The sequence below is a fragment of the Mobula hypostoma genome, chromosome 17, assembly GCF_963921235.1.
Source record: "Mobula hypostoma chromosome 17, sMobHyp1.1, whole genome shotgun sequence".
Lineage (NCBI taxonomy): Eukaryota > Metazoa > Chordata > Chondrichthyes > Myliobatiformes > Myliobatidae > Mobula > Mobula hypostoma.
The window spans coordinates 21,970,634-21,993,004 of record NC_086113.1 but is presented as its reverse complement, the minus strand read 5'-3'; the positions used below and the strand labels follow the sequence as shown (position 1 = coordinate 21,993,004).

The following is a 22,371-nucleotide window of genomic DNA, read 5'->3' as shown; positions in this document are numbered from 1 at the left end:
TTTAGTCCGTCCCTTTTTAGTAATAGCATCTACTGCTCCTCAAACATTGTATTTCATGAAATGTCTTGGTGTTCTAATATTAAAAAAAAATAAAATCCAAATGAGGAGAGACGGTGTGAACAAATTTATGAAGGCAGGACTAGTTTGATTCAGCGGCGCGTTATTCAGGGGGCGTGCGCGCGAGCTAATGCATTATTCACGAGACGTCCGCGCGCCGCTCCCGCGCTCCGGGTCCCAACTTCCATTCCGTAATGGCGTCAGTGGCTGAGGGAGGGACGGAGTGACAGCGGACGGACACTCCCAGGATGCTGCTATTCTGGTCCGAAATTCAAAAGAAATAAGATACACGGCCCGGACCTGATTTTATTTTGTCTGGAGAACTAAGAAGTTGTTGTTGTTTGTTTTCTCCCTCCTCGTTGTTTTGTGTGTGCGTGTGTGAAACAGCGACAACTGGCCGGGAACATGGATCCCGCGCTCCGGAGGCAGAGTTCGGGCGTTGCGAGGTGCAAAAGTAGTAAAGTGAAAGGCGGCGGCAGCGGCATGAGCGCCGATGAAGTGCAGCGACTGGATTCCTGCAGAGAAGGAGGGGGAGGACATGTCTCGTCGTCCCGTTCGTCCGCTGTCTTATCTCACAGTGGGAAGCTCGGCGCTGCCATCAGTTGGAGCGGTCACTCTAACTCGCTGCTTTTGAGGAGGAGACGGAGGAACCTTTCCGCGGCGGCTCCTTGCTGTCACACTCGCAGCTTGGACCGCAAGAACATGCCGGGACTGAGGCAGAGGGCGTTGAGTGCGGCTGAGAAAGAGTGGGTTCTTGCCGATGTCCATCGGGGCTGCCTGCACGTCTTCGACAGGTACTTGTCCTCCTACCTGCGACCTGTCACCTGCTCCCTGGACACCACTGCAGCCGAGATAGCTGCTAGGTTGCTGCATCCCGTCCAGCAGACCGGAGGGTGCAAGGTAAAGACGTTTCCGGCTGACGGCGGAGGAATCCCCAAGTTGTGTCCCATGGACAACACCGTTGGTGGCAGGATGGGAGCACCTAGGAAAATTGCGCCTGCCTTATTGGCCAGACCAAGGCAGACGGATACTGTGAGCACAAGATCAGGAATTGCTGCCAATAGGCATGGTCAGTTAGGGATTCCAACTCGTGGAAAAATGGGATCGTCATTGGGCACTGGCACCAATACTGGGAAGCGCTTAAATATGTATACAGTTAGATGCAGGAAAGATAATGTCACATTCACCAGGGTTGGGATGTCATTGAATAACAATGCCATGCAGAAAGAAATAAACACTGTGAGCCACAGGCAGGTGCATTCAGTACCTGGCACTGCCCAAGAAGAGCCAAAATCTGCTTCTGAAAGGAGCAACCTCAAGTCTTTGAGTAGTAACACTAATCGACTCAAATCATTAAATAATTCTTTTGTGAAGTTGATGACCGTGGACACTGAGGCTGTTAGGCATAGACCTTCACTGGATAGCTTTACACCGCACATTCATTATATGCATGGTGATGCTACAAATGATACTGTGACCAAGGAAGAATGTCTGGACAAGCCTGAGCTGAGGCAAGACATCCTTACCGGCAGACAAGTGATGCAGGACCGGGATAGCAGACTGAAGCCCTTATCTTTTGGCACTTGGAGAATGGGGACAAATGACAGTTTGCTTACACCAATGATGTATGTGCAGCTTCATGGTGAAACAACGAGGAGGCTGGAGCCACATGAAAGTCCTCTTGAAGTTCAAAATGAGTACCTCTTTAATCTTGGATTTAAGGATCCTTACAGGATACAAGAGGAAGGAATGGACATTGAAATTGGCTGTTTGATTCGATTTTATACAGGTATGGTAGCTGTGTATCATTCATCAATTTTTGGCAATTTTTTTGTGAAAAAGGTGACTGGAAGTTGATAAAGTTTGTTGGCAAAGGTGCATAGAAATGTCATCAAATTTAATTAACCTGCTTTATTCCCATTTACAGCATGACTTCCTCCCAACCAACTTTTTAATGAATATTGATATTAATTTTCGTTGAAGGAAGGGAAAACAGTAGATGGAAAATTGTTGTTTGCTGTGTCTAAGTTAGTTTTCTGGGCAAATATTTTAGGACATTTGAGTAGTCAGGTAGTGGCCCTGTATTGCAGAAAGGAGTACTTGTTAAATGTTCACAAATATTTAATTACTTCCATTTCCCTTCAAGAAATAGACAGGCCATTTATCTCATTGTATCTTGGCTGGCTCACAGAACAATCCCATTCCATCATTACTTTCTTAGCAACCTATTCTCCTGACATTTCCATTCACTTCTCAGATTGCCAGTTACTCGTGGAATTGGCAAATTACACTGGCCGATTCACTCACCAGTATCCATGTCTTTGGGTTGTGGGAGGAGATTGGAACGGCTGGAGGACACCCACACAGTAACAGGGGACTGTGCAAACTGCACTCAGGAGGTACATCACATTAAGGTGGATTCTGAATTGTTGGTTCTGTGAGGTAGCAAGCTCTATAGGCTATATTGCTGTGCCATCTAATTGTATAGTTTTATTTAAAACTATTAACTCCAAATGACTTATTTAGCTAACATGAATAAAATCTTTCAAGATAAGCATCAGCTTGTGCTTCCATAGGTGTAGGATGTTGTCAGAGGATTTAAAGAAGAACAACACTGTAATCACAGAACTGTTGAATTTTGCTATTGCTTGCCATTATATACATGTTGTTTTGGCCATGTTACCCCTGAGTTGTTGGATTGAGATTCACTGTGTTCAAAATATTACTGGAGATAGTAATGTATTTTCTCGTCACTACAGAATGTAAAATAACACTTCTATTCACATGATTTTTGGCATTGTTTTGCATGATCAATGTTCCTTTTGTATGTTTGCATAAATTTTCAGTAATATTGTGTCACTTTGGGAACATAAGTAGGTTTTGCCAGCCGTCACTTTTAGCGTATGAGAAAGATATTCCAACAAAATATTTAATGTATAATGATTTTTGCATATCCACAGAATGGGGAAAAATCCCCACTCGATGCCAATAAACATATCAGTCGGGCTATATTCAAGGGACTGCATAAATACGAAGTAATAATACCAAGACTGTAAGGGGTATAATTTGCAAAATGCTGAGAGAAATTGAGATGTAAAAGGTTTTGTCTTTTCAATTTTGTTTCAAGCTTCAGCTGCAGTATTGAGATTAATTTTCAATCATGGCTAAGCAGTTCTTTGCTTTAGTACACAGATAAAATGAAAATGGTATGAGAGATTTGGAAATGAACTAAACCTTAATGAAACTATTAAACTGCAAAAGAGGTTAAATTGAAAAGACTAAAATAATCCTTGGGAGGAAAAATAAGCAGAGTTCTGGGAGACAAGTGTTCAAAAGCATCATCAGCTCATCATTGAAACATGTTTGGTGTGCAATTCCAGTGCAGAATTTATCTGCTCATAATTTATCATTGGTACCTGCCAAAAAGGTTTCCTGCAATAAAAAAAATATTGCTGGTTGTTCTTACAGATGTTTTCCTCAAGCGTTGCAACCTTGCCACAGCCAATAATTAGCTTCATTCATTTGGAACAAATCTTGGTAGTTCAGTACTCTGACGTTTCTCTGGTGTTCATGGAATATGTGGCCATATCTGCGTCTTGTACACACATTGGATCTACCACAAATTTACATAATTTAATGACAAATTAGCATAATCAATATCATTTTGTTATGCAGTGTGTTAGCAATTTGAGACATGATGTATGTTAAGTACAGCATGTTCTGGAGAAGCAGATAACTTAAAAACTTTTTAAATCCAAAAACACACTGTACTAAATTATTTTCTCCTTTTGAGCCTGTATCTGTTGTATACTAATTGATTAGTAGCTGTAGTTAGCCAACAGCTTCACTATTGTTTAATTGATAGAATCATAACAGGATTCAACCCATTGTACTGTGGTTGTGTTGGTTAAGATAGTAATCCAGTCCTATCCCACCTCCCTGCTTGAGGTGCATGGCCTTTCAGTCATGTCTACTACTCTTTCAGGCATGAGTTTGGATTTCAACCAATCTCTGTATGAAAGAGGTTTTTTTCAAACTTTTATTATCCTACCAATTATTTTAAATCTGTGCTCTTTAGTTTCTCATCACTTCATTTAGGGAAATAACTCTTTCCTACTTGCATGTGTATAATTTTAAACACCTCAGCTTTTTTCCTACAGAAAACAATCTTTCTCATAGTTACCATGTTCCTATCTTGGCAACATCCTTGTAAATCTCCTCTGCAGCTCCTCCAATGTGATCACTCCTTTCTGTACTGTGCAGTATTTGAAACTGTGGTGCAACAGAAAATACTGAAAACACTCACAGGCAGCACTTGTGGAAGGCGGTTTTAGTCAAAAACTTGTTGAAGACTAGCAGGAAAAGTTAAACCACTGTGGTGAGCAAGACAAAAAAGGCATACAATGGGAAGTGAGTGTCTTCAAAATAATCTTAGAAGTAGGAAATGAAAATTAAAATAAAAACAAAATGCTGCCTGACGGAGTTTTTCCAGGATTTGTTAAAAAGACACACAGCTATACTTTTGGGATGAAGATGTTGCCTGTGCTGATGATAATTCTAACATTTTCTGCTGTTATTTCAGATTTCCAGCATCTGTAGTTTCTTGTTTGATTTTCATTGTGTGTCATCTTCAAGATGGTAGAAAATGAGCTAGAGGTGTGGACTTCATTGCAACTAGAGTTCTATTTATCTTGTTACTGCTATTCAGGTGTCCATTTACAGAGCAGAATCTAAAAAAGCATCTACTGTTGAATAATTTTATTCAATAACCCATAAAAAGTTTGCAGATGAATAAGAAAACTACTAATGAGAAATTAATTTCTTGTAAGATGCATTGTTTTCTAAAGAGTATTGATCATATAACATTTACCACAATCTATAAAAGTGCTTTCCATTGCATTAAGCTAACAGAATATTCCTGACACATTTTGTCTCCGTTATCTTTGCAGTCACTTTGATAAACTTTAGAAGTATAGCTTCATTTGCTTGCTCTGCATTTTGTTAATTGTGTATGGTACTCATATTTAAAATATTTGTGAGTACAGTGATTTCCTCTGATGTGCACTTGGTTAGGTAAGCCATGTTGGAACTTGTTTTTAATTTGTTCTTTTAATATGAGCAGAGTTGAAGGTAAACAGGTTTTTTTTTCTTATGCCAAAAGTTCTTGACTTCTATACTGAATGAACAATTACAGCTTGGTTACTGTGAAGAATAATTACTGTCAAAATTTTATACAAAACTACATGATAAGTGCTGCAGCCAATATCTGCTGATTTTTGAAAACTGCATCAGTTTTAAAAAATAAGCAGGGCTGGTCAGAACTTGTCTGTAGTGCGTGAGATTGTTTGAGTTAATAGTAACTAGCGTCAATTAACAAGAGCCAATAAAACAAAGTGGGGTTTAAGCAGAGTGGCCAGTCTTATGCAAGAACTGGTGCAGGCTAGAACTTATGATTGAGATGTTAGAGATATAACAAGTTAGGCAGGATGGTGGTGGAATGCTCTTGAGAGGTGGAATTTCAGGGTACCTAATGGTTTCCCTGATGACAACATCTGTAGGAAGTGCACCCAACTTTAGCTACTGACTGACTAACTAGGTCAAGTACCTGGAGCAGAATGCACTCAAGATTATCTAGGAGGCTGAAAACTTCAGAGATGAGACCCTTACTGAGGTGGTCACACTCAGAGTGCTGTCTCCAGATAGCAGATGGGTGACCACCAAGAGAAGCACAACTCCAATGCCATATTCAAGTTTGCTGATGACACCACTGTCATAGGCCAAATCAAAAGTGGTAAGTAATCAACATATAGGAGAGAGATTGGAAATCACGTTCTTTGGTGCCATAACAACAACCCCTCACTCAATGTCAGCAAAAGCAAAGAGCAGACTATTGACTTCAGGAGGAATAAACCAGAGGTCCATGAGCCAGTGGTGGAGAGGGTCGGCAACCTTAAATTCCTTGGTGTTATCATTTCAATGGACTTTTTCCGGGCAGCACATGAGTGCAAGAATAAAGAAAACACAATAACGCCTCTACTTGCTTTGAAGTTGCGAAGATTCGGCATCATCTAAAATTTTGACAAACTTCTATAGCTGTGTGGTGGAGAGTATATTGACTGGCTGCATCACAGCCTGGTATGAAAACACCAATGCTCTTGAAGCAGGAAAGTAGCATGCATCATCAGGGTGTCCCACCACCTAGGTCATGCTCTTTTATCACCGCTGCCATCAGAAAGAAGGTACAGGAGCCTCAGCACTCACACCACCAGGTTCAGGAACAGTTATTACCCCTCAACCATCAGGTTCTTGAACAAAAGGAGATAGCTACTCAACTGCACATGTCCCGTCACTGAAATGCTCCCACAACTTATGGACTCTTCTTCTCATGTTCTCAATATTTATTGCTTAATTATTTGTTATTATTATATCTTTTTGTATTTGCACTGATTGTTGTCTTTTGCACTGATTAGTTGAACACCCAAGTTGATTCCGTTATGGATTTATTGAGTACGCCCACAAGATAATGAATCCCAGGGTTTTGTATGGTGATAATATATGTGCTTTGAACTTTGAAGTAAGGGGAGTAAGCAGTCATTGCAGTCTTCCCCTGTGCCATTCTCCTCAGCAACAAGTATACAGATTTGGATACCGCTGGCTGATGATTGATTAAGGCACAGCAGCAGTTCCAGCCCAGTGGCACTCTGCGGCTCAGTAGGGGTGGGTAAAGTCAGGCAGAGCGGCAGTGAAAGGGGTCTCGATAGTTAGGGGGATGGATTTAAACGAAGTTAGCAGGGGTATGAGAACCTGATGGGAGTTAAATACAGACCCCAGAACGGTATGTGGGATATAAATTTCAATGGGAAATGGAAAAGGCATGTAATAAGGGCAATGTTACGATAGTCACTGGGGATTTCAGTGTGCAGGTGTATTGGGGAAAATTAGTCTGGATCTCGAAAGGAAATTTGTAGAATGCGTATGAGATGGCTTTTTAGAGCAACTTGTAGTTGAGCCCACTGGGGAAGGCATTTCTGATTTGGGTGTTGTGTAATGAACAAGATTTGATTGGGAGCTGAAGGTAAAGGAATACTGTGGAGACAGTGATCATACTGTGAAGGAATTCATCCTGCAGTTTGAGAGGGAGAAGATAAAGTCAGATGTATCAGTATTACATTGTAGTAAAGGGGATTACAGAGGCATGAGAGAGAATCTAGCCAGATTTGATTGGAAGGGGACACAAGTAGAGATAATGGCAGAACAATAGCTGGAATTTCTGGGGGCGATTCAGAAGGTGCAGGAGAGATGTATCCCAAAGATGAAGAAGTATTCTTAAGGGAGGATGAGGCAATTGTGCCTGACAAGGCAAGTCAAAGACAGCATAAAAGTAAAGAGAGGTCATATAATATAACAACATTTAGTGGGAAGTTAGAGAACTGGGAATATTTTAAAAACCAGCATAAGGCAACTAAGAATGTGAAGAGCAAAAGTGTGTATGGAAGTGGAGGAGATAGTGGAGGTACTTAATGAATACTTTGCTTCAGTATTCACTACGAAAAAGGACCTTGGTGATTGTAGGGATAACTTACAGCGGACTAAAAAGCTTGAGCATGTAGATATTAAGAAAGAGGATGTGCTTTTGGAAAGCATCAAGCTGGATAAGTCACCGGGACCGGATGAGATGCACCCCAGGCTATTGTGGGAGGCGAAGGAGGAGATTGCTGACCCTCTGGCAAAAATCTTTGCATCATCGATGGGGACGGGAGAGGTTCCGGAGGATTGGTGGGTTGCGGATGTTGTTCTCTTATTCAAGAAAGGGAATAGAGATAGCCCGGGGAATTATAGACCAGTGAGTCTTACTTCAGTGGTTGGTAAGTTGATGGAAAAGTTCCTGAGAGGCAGGATCTATGAACATTTGGAGAGGCATCATATGATTAGGAATAGTCAGCATGGCTTTGTCAAAGGCAGGTGGTGCCTTAAGAGCCTGATTGAATTTTTTGAGGATGTGACTAAACACATTGATGAAGGTAGAGCAGTAGATGTATTGTATATGGATTTCAGCAAGGCATTTGATAAGATACCCCATGCAAGGCTTATTGAGAAAGTAAGGAGGCATGGGATCCAAGGGGACATTGCTTTGTGGATCCAGAATTGGCTTGCCCCCAGAAGGCAAAAGGAGGTTGTAGACGGATCATATTCTGCATGAAGGTTGGTGACCGGTGGTGTGCCTCAGTGATCTGTTCTGGGACCTCTTAGACAATAGACAATAGGTGCAGGAGTAGACTATTCAGCCCTTCGAGACAGCACCACCATTCACTATGATCATGGCTGATCATCCACAATCAGTACCCTTTTCCTGCCTTCTCCCCATAGCCCTTCACACCGCTATCTTTAAGAGCTCTATCTCTTTTTTGAAAGAATCCAAAGAATTGTCCTCCACTGCCTTCTGAGGCAGAGCATTCCACAGAACCACAATCCTCTGTGTGAAAAAGTTTTTCCTCAACTCCGTTCTAAATTGTCTACCCCTTATTCTTAAACTGTGGCCTCTGGTTCTGGACTCCCCCAACATCGGGTACATGTTTCCTGCCTCTAGCGTGTCCAATCCCTTAATAATCTTATATCTTTCAATCAGATCCCCTCTTATCCTTCTAAATTCCAGTGCATACAACCCTCTTCTCTTCATGATTTTTATAAGTGACCTGGATGAGGAAGTGGAGGGATGAGTTAGTAAATTTGCTGATGACACAAAGGTTGGGGGTGTTGTGGATAGTGTGGAGGGCTGTCAGAGGTTACAGCGGGACATCGATAAGATGCAAAACTGCGCTCAGAAGTGGCAGATGGAGTTCAACCAAGATAAGTGTGAGGTGGTTCATTTTGGTAGGTTAAATATGATGGCAGAATATAGTATTAATGGTAAGACTCGGCAGCGTGAATGATCAGAGGGATCTTTGGGTCCGAGTCCATAGAATATTCAAAGCTGCTGTGCAGGCTGACTGTGTAGTTAAGAAGGCATATGGTGCATTGGCCTTCAGCAACCGTCGGATTGAGCTCAAGAGCCGAGAGGTAATGTTACAGTTCTATAGAACCCTGGTCAGACCCCACTTAGAGTACTATGGTCAGTTCTGGTCACCTCACTACAGGAAGGATGTGGAAGCTATAGAAAGTGTGCAATGGAGATTTACAAGAATGTTACCTGGATTGGGGAGCATGCCTTATGAAAATAGGTTGAGTGAACTTGGCCTTTTCTCCTTGGAACGATAGAGGATGAGAGATGAATAAGGTGATGAGAGGCATTGATTGTGTGGATAGTCAGAGGCTTTTTCCCAGGGCTGAAATGGCTAACACGAGAGAGCACAGTTTTAAGGTGCTTGGAAGTAGGTAAAGAGGGGTTGTCAGGGGTAAATCTTTTACGCAGAGAGTGGTGAGTGCGTGGAATGGGCTGCCGGCGATTGTGGTAGAGGCGGATGCAATAGGGTCTTTTAAGAGTCTCCTGGATAGGTACATGAGGCTTAGAAAAACAGAGGGCTATGGGTAACCCCAGTTAATTTCTAAAGTAAGTTCATGTTTGGCACAGCATGGTGAGCTGAAATGCCTGTATTGTGCTGCAGGTTTTTTATGTTTCTAACCATGAAGAGAGAAAAGATGAACTATGAAGGCAAGCTATTTAATAATATCAAAGAGGATGCAAAAGTGTTTCTTTCAGATATATAAAGAGAAGCAGGCGTGGGTATTGGACTACTGGAAAGTGACGCTGGAGAGGTAGTAATGGGGACAAAGAAATAGCGGGTGAAATTATTAAAAATTTTGTGGCAGTCTTCACTGGAAGACACGAGCAGTATGCCAGAAATTTATGAGTGTCGGGGCAAAAGTGAGGGCAGGTGCTATTATTAGGGGGAATGTTCTTGGGAAGCTGATAAGTCACCTGGACCAGATGGACTGCACATCAAGGTTCTGTTAAGAGGTAACTGAAGAAATTGTGGAAGCAGTAGTAATGATTTTTCAAAAATCACTAGATTCTGGAATGGTTCATGATTGGAAAATTGCAAATGTCACACTACTCTTTTAAAGGGAGGGAGGCAGAAGAAAGGAGGTTACAGACCAGTTAGCCTGACTTCAATGGTTGGGAAAATTTTAGGAGTTATTTATAGATGATGTTTCAGGGTACTTGGAAGTACATGACAATTATGGCCAAAATCAGCGTGGTTTCCTTAAGGGCAAATCTTACCTGACAAACCTGTTGGAATTCTTTGAGGAAATAACAGACAAGATATACAAAAGAGAGTCAGTGGGTATTGTTTACTTGGATTTTCAGAAGGTACCACACATGAGCTACTTAACAAGATAAGAACCAGTGGTATTACAGGAGAGATAAAGATTGGCTAATGGGCAGGAGGCAAAGAGTCAGGCTGATGGGAGTCTATTCTGGGTGGCTGCAAATGACTAGTGTTATGCAGGGGTCAGTATTGGAACCACTTTTTTGACATGTGTCAATAATTTGGATGACTTTATAAGGCATTGGTCAGACTGTAGTTGGAGTATTGCGAGCAGTTTTGGGTCCTGTAGCTAAGAGAATGATTCTGGAAATGAATGTTTAAGGAGTGTTTGAATGCTCTGGGCTTGTACTTGCTGGAGTTTCGAAGAATAGGGGGGAGGATCTCATTGAAACCTGTCGAATATTGAAAGTCCGAGACAGAATGGACGTGAAGAGGATGCTTCCTATAGTGGACAAATCTAGGACTAGAGGTCACTGCCTCAGAATAGAGGACATCCATTTAGAGCAGAGATGCGAAGGAATTTCTTCAGCCAGAAAGTGGTGAAACTGTGGAATTCATTGCCATGGACAGCTGTGGGAGACCAAGTCATTTAGTATATTTAGAGTAGAGGTTGGTAGATTCTTTGTAGTCGAGGCATCATAGGTTACAGGGAGATGGTAAGAGATTGTGGTTGAGGGGGATAATAAATCAACCATGGTGGAATGGCAGAGCAGGCTCATTGGGCTGAGTGGCCTAATTCTGCTCCTATGTCTTGTGGTCTTATGATTTTAGGTCTGTTCCACACAACAGGAAGTAATGATGAAGACGATAGAAGAAAAAAATAGGTGCTTTTTGCCTTCTGTAACATTGTGATAATTAGACAAATTATAGTGTTTTACTGCCTGATCTAACTAATATGAGCTAATTTAGCACAAACAGGATTGAAATCTGTGTCAGTAGCTGAATCAGATGAGAGAGAATGATCATCCTAAATTAATGTAGCCTCTGGGTCTTAGTGCAAAATCAAATGTTGTCACAACAAAGATCAGCTGGTATATTTGGCACTGTTACTTTAATCAGTTGATAATGTGAATGATAAACTTATAAGGTATATTTGTACCATGTGTAAACACGTGGAATTTCGTTGAATATATTTCTTAAGTTATTAGCTATGAATGTTTGTAAATGTGCTTTACCATTAATTTAATTATTAAAGAATAGTAAACTTATTTTAAACTCATATTTACTTGAATGTATAGCTAGGCAAATTGGACAATACTGTATATTGAAATGGAAATGTAGGTGAACTGGAACTACAAGATAATTCAGTTTTATTTTTGGTACTGGAGAGTGTTGTGGTTTCTGCACATATGTCTGTTAGTGGGATTTTTGTTTTATTATTGGAGATCTAAAGAGCTGTTTTCATGTTTCCAATTTGCAAAGTTTTTGCTGGATTACAGTGTTGGTGTACTGATGAAGTCACATTTTATGGTTAGTGCTGTGCTCCTTCAGAAAACTGCAAGAAAATAAATACTCCTTATAATTGTCTTTTCTGCTTGGTAGCCTGGTTCACAGTCTGAAAGGAGTAACTTAAAAGTACATGGGACCTCTTAGGACCCATGTTATTTCTTGAGACCAGGCCAGGGTTACCATAGTGACATTCAAAGTTGTGATCAGCCCTTTAAACTCAATTCAGAATTGGGTCTGAGAGTAATTCTTCCTGTGACAGTTAAACAAGCATAATACTGCATTCTATACTAGATGTATTTATCATTTAGGGTCATACTTTGAATGTCTTCTGAACAATTGATAACATAAGGTGACTTCATGAGAGGTGCAAAAAGATTTACAGTACTGGCATTTTCAATAGTACCACTATTAAAATTCCAAATAGTATGCTTTGTGTAAACATGCTGCAGTTACTAAGTATCCACAAGTCACCTTTTTAATAGGATTTGTACACAGAAGAAAAGAAATCATGGATTTTTGCAAGCTGAATTTATTAATGCAGGAACTGTAAAATAACACCATTAAAAATCAAATAAATTTAATAATTTTAGCCTTTAATTTTCATAGATTGGCTCAAAATAATCTTGAACACCAACTACTTTGCAGGTGGTTGTAAGCTTGTTATGGTATTAATCTGGCTGCTGGATAACTGCAGTGTTAAAAACCAATTGGTTCACTATGTGAGTAGAAAAATACAGGTGACTCCTGCTTTATGGGAGCAGAGGAGGGCTGTGCTCCAAGTAAAAGGTCCGTATCATGATTTTCCATATCATAAAGCTATGCCATTTGCTTATGTGTTAAGAAACAAACTTTAGAGTTTCTTTATTTTAACATGAATTTAATGAGAGCAAATTTTATTCTAGATCTCAAATTTTTGGGTTGGATTTTGAGAAATCTGCCAAGGCAAACTTCTGTTACCTGAACAATGACAACATGGGGGTTAGCTATGAACTGGAAATGAGCCTCACTAGCTCAATATTCAATGTGGTATAATCGTGATCTAAAAATAAATGTACTGGATCTCGGTAGCTAACTTAAGACTGTAAGGCATAGGAGTAGGATTAGGCCATTCAGCCCATTGAGTCCACTCCACCATTTCATCATGGCTGGTCCTGGATCCCATTCAACCCCATACACCTGCCCTCTCACCATATACCTTGATGTCCAGACCAATCAGGAATCTTATCAATTTCCACTTTAAATATACACATGGAGTGTAATACAGACAAGTGTGAGGTATTGCACGTTGGAAGGACAAACCAAGGTAGAACATACAGGGTAAATGGTAAGGCACTGAGGAGTGCAGTAGAACAGAGGGATCTGGGAATACAGATACAAAATTCCCTATAAGTGGCATCGCAGGTAGATAGGGTCGTAAAGAGAGCTTTTGGTACATTAGCCTTTATTAATCAAAGTATTGAGTATAAGAGCTGGAATGTTATGATGAGGTTGTATAAGGCATTGGTGAGGCCGAATCTAGAGAATTGTGTTCAGTTTGGTCACCAAATTGCAGGAAGGATATTAATAAGGTTGAAAGCTTGCAGAGAAGGTTTACAAGGACGTTGCCGGGATTTGAGAAACTCAGTTACAGAGAAAGGTTGAATAGGTTAGGACTTTATTCCCTGGAGCGTAGAAGAATGAGGGGAGATTTTATAGAGGTGTATAAAATTATGATGGGTATAGATAGAGTGAATGCAAGCAGGCTTTTTCCACTGAGGCAAGGGGAGAAAAAAACCAGAGAACATGGGTTAAGGGTGAGGGGGGAAAAGTTTAAAGGGAACATTAGGGGGGGGCTTCTTCACACAGAGAGTGGTGGGAGTGTGGAATTAGCTGCCAGACGAGGTGGTAAATGCGGGTTCTTTTTCAACATTTAAGAATAAATTGGACAGATACATGGATGGGAGGTGTATGGAGGGATATGGTCTGTGTGCAGGTCAGTGGGACTAGGCAGAAAATGGTTTGGCACAGCCAAGAAGGGCCAAAAGGCCTGTTTCTGTGCTGTAGTTTTTCTATGGTTTCTATGGTTTTCTATGTACTTGGCCTCCACCACCATCTGTGGCAGAGTATTCCACAGATTCTTCACTCTTTGACTAAAAATACTCCTCCTTAATTCTGTTCTAAAAGGTTGCCCCTCAAGTTTGAGGCTGTGCCCTCTAGTTCTGGATACCTCCACCAGAGGGACCATCCTCTCTATATCCACCTTATCTAGTCCTTTCAACATTCCGTAGGTTTCAATGAGATGCCCAAACATTCTTCTAAATTCTAGTGAGAACAGGCCCAAAGCTGCCAAACACTCCTCATATGTTAACTGACCTCTCTGTTCCTGTAATTATCCTCGTGAACCTCCTCCGGACTCTCTCAAATGACAACACTCCCTTTCTGAGATAAGGCACCCAAAACTGTTGATTATACTCCATGAGCAGCCTGACTAGTGTCTTATAAAGCTTAAGTGTTATCTCCATGTTTTTATATTCTATTCCCCTTGAAATAAATGCCAACATTGCATTTGCCTTCTTTACCACGGATTCAACCTGTGAATTAACCTTCTTGAAGTCTTGCAAGAGGGCTCCCAAGCCCCTCTGCACCTCTGTTGTTTGAATTTTCTCCCCATTTTGCATAATAATCTGCACTATTGTTCCTTTTACCAAAATGTATTATCATACATTTCCCAAAATTGTATTCAATCTGCCACTTTTTTGTCCATTCTTCCAATTTGTCTAAGTCCTACTGCAATCACATTGCTTCCTCAGCACTACATACCCCTCCATCTATGTTCATATCATACTCAAACTTTGCCACAAAGCCATCAATTCCACTATCTAAATCATTGATAAACAATGTGAAAAGTAACGGTCCCAATACTGACACCTGAGGAACGCCACTAGTCACTGACAGCCAATAAGAAAAGGCCCCTTTTATTCCCATCAAAGTTGCTGGTGAATGCAGCAGGCCAGGCAGCATCTCTAGGAAGAGGTACAGTCGACGTTTCAGGCCGAGACCCTTCGTCAGGACTAACTGAAGGAAGAGTTAGTAAGAAGATTACTGATGATTTCAATAGTGACCAATCACAAACGAGAAAAAATTTGCAGATACTTGAAATTCGAGCAACACACATTAAATGCTGGAGGAACTCAGCAGGCCAGGCAGCATCTATGGAAAAGAGTACAGTTGATGTTTCAGACTGGGAACCTTCATCAGGACTAGAGAAAAAAAGATGAGGAGTCAGAATAAGAAGGTTGGCGGTGGGGAGGATGAACAACAGGGTGAAAGGTGAAACTGGGTGCAGAGAAAGGTGAAGTAAAAAGCTGGGACGTGGACAGGTGAATTGAGGTAAGGGCTGGAGAAGGGGGAATCTGATAGGAGATAACAGAAGGCCATGGAAGAAGGGAAAGGGGAGGAGCATCAGAGGGAGGTGATGGGCAAGTAAGGAGAAAAGGTGACAGGAAATTGGGAATTTTGAAGGTGGGGAGGCATTACTGGAAGTTCAAGAAATCGATGTTCATTTCATCAGGTTGGAGGATACCCAGACGGAATGTAAGGTGTTGCTCCTCCAACCTGAGAGTGGCCTCATCGCAATAGTGGAGAAGGCCGTGGACTGACATGTTGGAATTGGAAGTGGAAATAAAATGGGTGGCCGCTGGGAGATCCCACTTTTTCTGGCTGACGGAATGTAGATGCTCAGCAAAGCAGTCTCCCAATCTACATTGGGTCTCACTGATATACAGGAGGCTACACTGAGAGCACCGGATACAGTAGATGACCACAACAGACTCACAGGTGAAGTATCACCTCACCTGGAAGGACTGTTTGGGGCCCTGAGTGGTAGTGAGGGAGGAGGTGTAGAGGAAAGTGTAGCACTTGTTCATCAGGACTGGAGCGTTTATGTCGAGCACTTAATTCTCCACAACTTCTGTCATTTTCAACAGGATCCCACCACCAAGCACATCTTTCCCTCCCCCCCACCGTCACTTTCTGCTTTCCGCAGGGATCATTCCCTACGCAACTCCCTTGTCCATTCATCCTTCTCCACTGATCTCTGTCTTGGCACTTAGCCTTGCAACCAGAACAAATACAGTTTGTGTCTGTGTCCGCAGGTGACTGAATAGGTGGATTTGGAGAAAGTTAACTCTTCATCAGGTATATCCTGAAGCTGTTGTAGTCATACTAGTAGTTCCCTTTAATCCCGAAATCTTCAGAGTAAAAAAAGATAAGTTGATTGATGTACTTTCCCTGCATTCACCTGCTAAAACAGTGAATGATCAGCTCTCATCCATTAGTGAATTGTTTGCTCAAATCTATTGGTGTCATTGAAACAAATTGCTGCTTTCTTCCCCTTCCAGCTACCTTTTCTATGTTTGAGATGTACTAAATACTCTTGGGTGTTTGGATAATGCTATATTACTCTGTTACACGGCAGTTCACCATAGTCAATTATGCTTTCATCTGTCCAAGCAATTATCTCTCGATTTCTCTCAAATCTCCCTAAATAGCTCATTGTAATATAACTCCTTGAGGAAACTGCTCATCTATTCTATTTTTTCCTTAAGTGGTTCAGTGACAAATTTGTTTGAAGTACCCTGCAATTACACCCAACCTGAGTGTGACCAGATTCAATTATATGTGTCAGGTCGGATATGAAAATAAATTATAATTCACAGGTCAAATCAAGCCAGGTTGGCCTTTTATAGGTAAGTGTACTGATAACAAAGACTTCATAAGTTAATGCACTATATAAAACCTCCTATATGCATTACAGAGGAAATATTTTGGGCTTCCATAATGCTTGGGTGAGAGGGTTCAAGCAGTGTGTTTGTGCCGGATTGGGATTATAGGTGCCAGTGGCTCCTTGAGGGTCAGGTCAGGTTTGGGTTAAGGCCATAGACTGCATGGAAACAGCCCCTTCACCCTAACTTTTTTAACTGGAATAAGTTCCATACTTAAGCTGGTCTCATTTCCCTATGTTTGGCTCATATCCCTCTAACTCGTAACAATCCAAGTTTATAAATCTTTTAAACTTTGTAATTGTACTGTACCACTTTCTACTTGACTTCTACTAAAACTTGAAAAATTTATGAATGTGTGGTGGGGGGTCTATTGACCGGTTGCATCATAGCCTGGTATGGAAACAGCAATGCCCTTGCATGGGAAAGCCAACAAAAAGTAGTGGATATGGCCCAGTCCATCACAGGCAAAGAAAGCCCTCCCACTATTGCAACGCACATCAAAGTTGCTGGTGAACGCAGCAGGCCAGGCAGCATCTCTAGGAAGAGGTGCAGTCGACGTTTCAAGCCGAGACCCTTCGTCAGGACTAACTGAAGGAAGAGTGAATAAGAGATTTGAAAGTTGGAGGGGGAGGGGGAGATCCAAAATGATAGGAGAAGACAGGAGGGGGAGGGATGCAGCCAAGAGCTGGACAGGTGATTGGCAAAAGGGATACGAGAGGATCATGGGACAGGAGGTCATGATCCTCTCGTATCCCTTTTGCCCTCCTGTCCCATGATCCTCTCGTATCCCTTTTGCCCCTCCTGTCCCATGATCCTCTCGTATCCCTTTTGCCCCTCCTGTCCCATGATCCTCTCGTATCCCTTTTGCCCTCCTGTCCCATGATCCTCTCGTATCCCTTTTGCCAATCACCTGTCCAGCTCTTGGCTCCATCCCTCCCCTTCCTGTCTTCTCCTATCATTTTGGATCTCCCCCTCCCCCTCCAACTTTCAAATCTCTTATTCACTCTTCCTTCAGTTAGTTCTGACGAAGGGTCTCGGCCTGAAACGTCGACTGTACCTCTTCCTAGAGATGCTGCCTGGCCTGCTGCGTTCCCCAGCAACTTCGATGTGTGTTGCTTGAATTTCCAGCATCTGCAGAATTCCTGTTGTTTGCCTCCCACTATTGAGCATCTCTGCATGGAGCACTGTTGTAGGAGATCAGTGTCCGTCATCAAGAATGCCCACTATCCAGGCCATGCTCTCTTCTTGCTGCTGCAATCAGGAAGAAGGTACAAGAGCCTCAGGACCTGTACTACTAGCTTGAGGAACAGTTATTACCCCTCAACTATCAGGCTCCTGAACCAGAGGGGATAACTTCACTCACCCCATCACTGAACTGTTTCCACAACCTATGAACTCACTTACAGGTACTCTTCATCTCATGTTCTCGATATCTATTACTTATTTATTATTAATATTTCTCTCTTTTTGAATTTGCAGGTTTTTTTTGCAAATTAGTTGTGTTCCATCTTGCTGGATGGAGTCTTTCATTGATTCTATTCTGTTTCTTGTACTTACTGTGCCCGCAAGAAAGTGAGTACTTTGATAACAAATTTATTTTGAACTTTTAACTTCATGGCAGCTTGATGTATATTATCCATCACCCGCTGGGTGAAAACGTTGTCCTCGGATACCTTTTAAATCTTTCCCCTGTCAACTTAAACCCCATGCTCACTAAGTTTGGACTGCCCTACCCTGGGAAAAAAGACTGTAATTATTCACTTTATCTATGCCTCTTATGATTTTTATAAAGCTCATTAAGGTCACTCCTTAGCCTCCCATGCTCCTATGCTCCAGAGAATAAAGTCCCAGTTATCCAATCTCCTTGTAGCTCAAGCCCTCCAATCCTGGTGATTCTTTTCTGCACCATTTCCAACTTAGTAACATCTTTCCTATACCCTGATGACTGAATTTGCACATGGTCTTTCAGTGGTGGTCTCACTGATGTTTTGTACATTTGTAACATGAAATTCCTACTCCTGTACTCAGTTTCCTGAATGATAAAGGCAAACAATCAGATACCCTCACCACCCTGTCTACCTGTGATTCCACTTTCAGTTAATTGTGTATCTGTACCCCTAGGTCTCTCTGTTCTACAACACTTTTCAAGATCCTCCCATTTACTGTGCAAGTCCTGTCCTTGTTCAACTTGCCTAGGTGCAATACCTCACACTTGTCCAAGTTAAATTCCATCTGCTATTCTTTGGCCCATTTTCTAAGTTTGTTTGTGGGTCAGATCAGATTTAGGTTGGGTTTCAGTTTTGTATCTGATTAGCACTTTATTGCACTGTTTTACCACTACTTTTCTTACTGCTTGATTCACAAACTAATGCTTTGGTTGAGATGGGGTGTTTGTGCTTAAGCAATTTTTGAAATGCTGACACCAAGAATACTTTTAGTTGCTTCTACAAACGTTTGTATATTGTTTAACTTGTTGCATATTTAATTGCAGTGCAAGTGATCTGAAGTATGTTATTGAGACAATACTTGCAGGAACACATTGTTGCACTTTGTACAGACAGTCTATGATATATGCCAATATAAACTGCAGTGTTTGTGACTCAGGGCATTTGTTGGTAGCAGTTACTGTATATTTTTGCTCTTCCGCAAGATGTTCATTTAACTCACTGCTAGTAATTGTAGGAAAGGGACAATGTAATTGCTTAAAAATATAAACACGTGCCAAGCTTGAATTTTTAATTTTTTTAATTTTTTAAAATTTTGTTTTAGTTTTGGGAATGATTTTAGACTATTGTTAGTATTTGGCTGAATTAGTTAGCTTTGTATTTTTTAAAATAACTATTCCAGAAATGCACTTAGAGAATGATGAATATTTTGAAAAATTTTTGAAGCAATATTGCTACAGAGGGGGATCTGCAGACTTTCCAAATTTACACATTGGCCATCATGGTGTTCCTCTCATTCTTGTCTTAGAACCCAAGTAGAAGTTTACAGGTATATTGCCATTTATCTGAAGACATGAAACAAAATGGCTTTTTTGACTTGCTATTTTTGATGGGCATAGCAAATAATTTCAAAAACCTCTGACAATGTTTGCTATAATACAGGTCTGCCTATCGAAGACTTCTTGCTTTAGTGGATTCTCTAGAAGTCTGTGTGAAATCCCCAACTGCACCATTGTCCACGCAATTCATGAGTGACATCGTCCTCATCCTATCATTTCATTTTGGTTGTAGTGGCATTTGTATTCCTTCAGAGCTTGAGACTGGATGTTTAAATTTTGTATGTATAACACTGTCAACGTACACTGAAATAGGTAGTTTTGCCACTCACCTCAGAAATGGCAGCCCTGCCATTTCCCTTAATTATTTGTTTAGCAAAATCATAATTTTCTGTCATGTAATCACACATACCTATTTTGATCTCACCCTATTTGCACTTATCTTTTTCTGTTCTGGCTTTTTTCACAATTGTCAGAGCACAGATCCCTCAGACAAACATGTTTGTTGTGTTATCTGCTAATGCCCCACCTCCCCCTCATACCCCATCCATTATTTATTTATATACACACATTCTTTCACGCTCTCTGTCTCTCCTTTTTCTCCCTCTGTCCCTCTGACTATAACCCTTGCCCATCCTCTGGGTTTTTCCTCCCTCCCCCTTTTCCTTCTCCCTGGGCCTCCTGTCCCATGATCCTCTCATATCCCTTTTGCCAATCACCTGTCCAGCTCTTGGCTCCATCCCTCCCCCTCCTGTCTTCTCCTATCATTTTGGATCTCCCCCTCCCACTTTCAAATCTCTTACTAGCTCTTCCTTCAGTTAGTCCTGACGAAGGGTCTCAGCCCGAAACGTCGACTGTACCTTTTCCTAGAGATGCTGCCTGGCCTGCTGTATTCACCAGCAACTTTGATGTGTGTGGCTTGAACTTCCAGCATCTGCAGAATTCCTCATGTTGTGTTATCTGTATCCATGTTTTGAAAGCATGTTATGATTGACTTTTATTGCTTGCATGGAATTTTAGTTGTTGGAAAATACCAATATAATATTTTTAACTAAGCCTCAGGGTGTGTTTATTGTTTGTTACTATCAGTTTATAGTCATAGTCATACTTTATTGATCCCGAGGGAAATTGATTTTCCTTACAGTTGCACCTTAAATAATTAAATAGTGATAAAAACCATAAATAATTAAATAGTAATATGTAAATTATGCCAGGAAATAAGTTCAGGACCATCCTATTAGCTCAGGGTGTTTGGCCCTCCAAGGGAGGAGTTGTAAACTTTGATGGCCACATGCAGGAATGACTTCCTATGACGCTCTGTGTTGCATCTCGGTGGAATGAGTCTCTGGCTGAATGTACTCCTGTGCCCAACCAGTCCATTATGTAGTGGATGGGAGACATTGTCCAAGATGGCATGCAACTTGGACAGCATCCTCTTTTCAGACACCACCGTCAGAGAGTCCAGTTCCATCCCCCGCAACATCACTGGCCTTACGAATGAGTTTGTTGATTCTGTTTGTGTCTGCTACCCTCAGCCTGCTGCCCCAGCACGCAACAGCAAACATGATCACACTGGCCACCACAGACTCATAGAACATCCTCAGCATCGTTCGGCAGATGTTAAAGGACCTCAGTCTCCTCAGGAAATAGAGACGGCTCTGACCCTTCTTGTAGACAGCCTCAGTGTTCTTTGACCAGTCCAGTTTATTGTCAATACGTATCCCCAGGTATTTGTAATCCTCCACCATGTCCACACTGACCCCCTAGATGGAAACTGGGATCACTGGTACCTTAGCTCTCCTCAGGTCTACCACCAGCTCCTTAGTCTTTTTCACATTAAGCTGCAGGTAATTCTGCTCACACCATGTGACAAAGTTTCCTACCGTAGCCCTGTACTCAGCCTCATCTCCCTTGCTGATGCATCCAACTATGGCAGAGTCATTAGAAAACTTCTGAAGGTGACAAGACTCTGTGCAGTAGTTGAAGTCTGAGGTGTAAATGGTGAAGAGAAAAGGAGACAAGACAGTCCCCTGTGGAGCCCCAGTGCTGCTGATCACTCTGTCGGACACACAGTGTTGCAAGCACACGTACTGTGGTCTGCCAGTCAGGTAATCAAGAATCCATGACACCAGGAAAGCATCCACCTGCATCGCTGTCAGCTTCTCCCCCAGCAGAGCAGGGCGGATGGTGTTGAACGCACTGGAGAAGTCAAAAAACATGACCCTCACAGTGCTCGCTGGCTTGTCCAGGTGGGCGTAGACACGGTTCAGCAGGTAGACGATGGCATCCTCAACTCCTAGTCAGGGCTGGTAGGCGAACTGGAGGGGATCTAAGTGTGGCCTGACCGTAGGCCAGAGCAGCTCCAGAACAAGTCTCTCCAGAGTCTTCATGATGTGGGAGGTCAATGCCACCGGTCTGTAGTCATTGAGGCTGCTGGGGTGCGGCGTCTTTGGCACAGGGCGAGGCAAGACGTCTTCCACAGCACAGGAGCCCTCTGGAGCCTCAGGCTCAGGTTGAAGACATGGCGAAATACTCCACATAGCTGAGGGGCACAGGCTTTGAGCACCCTGGTACTGACACCATCCGGTCCTGCAGCCTTGCTTGGGTTGAGACGTTTCAGCTGTCTTCTCACCTGTTCATCTGTGAAGCCCACCGTGGTGGTTTCGTGTGGGGAAGGGGTATAGTCATGAGAGCAGGGTGGGGGACTGTGAGGAGGGGTAGGAGGGGAGAGTGGAATATGTATTGGTTGGGGGCCGACAACAGATGACTCATGTGGGGGATGGGCAGGGGCCACAATGTCAAATCTGTTAAAGAACAGGTTAAGTTCGTTGGC

At 42.0% G+C, this 22,371-nt stretch overlaps 1 protein-coding gene across 1 annotated transcript in view; it reads left to right on the top strand.

Annotated features, from left to right (window-relative positions):
- Nucleotides 1-256: 256 nt before the first annotated feature.
- LOC134357889 (PH domain leucine-rich repeat-containing protein phosphatase 1-like) overlaps nucleotides 257-22,371 on the top strand; it is a 174,874-nt gene continuing 152,759 nt past the window's right edge. Inside the window, exon 1 of the mRNA XM_063069633.1 lies at nucleotides 257-1,846. Coding sequence (XP_062925703.1) covers nucleotides 463-1,846 — 1,384 coding nt within the window. The 5' untranslated portion in view covers nucleotides 257-462. The remainder of the gene's footprint in view (nucleotides 1,847-22,371) is intronic.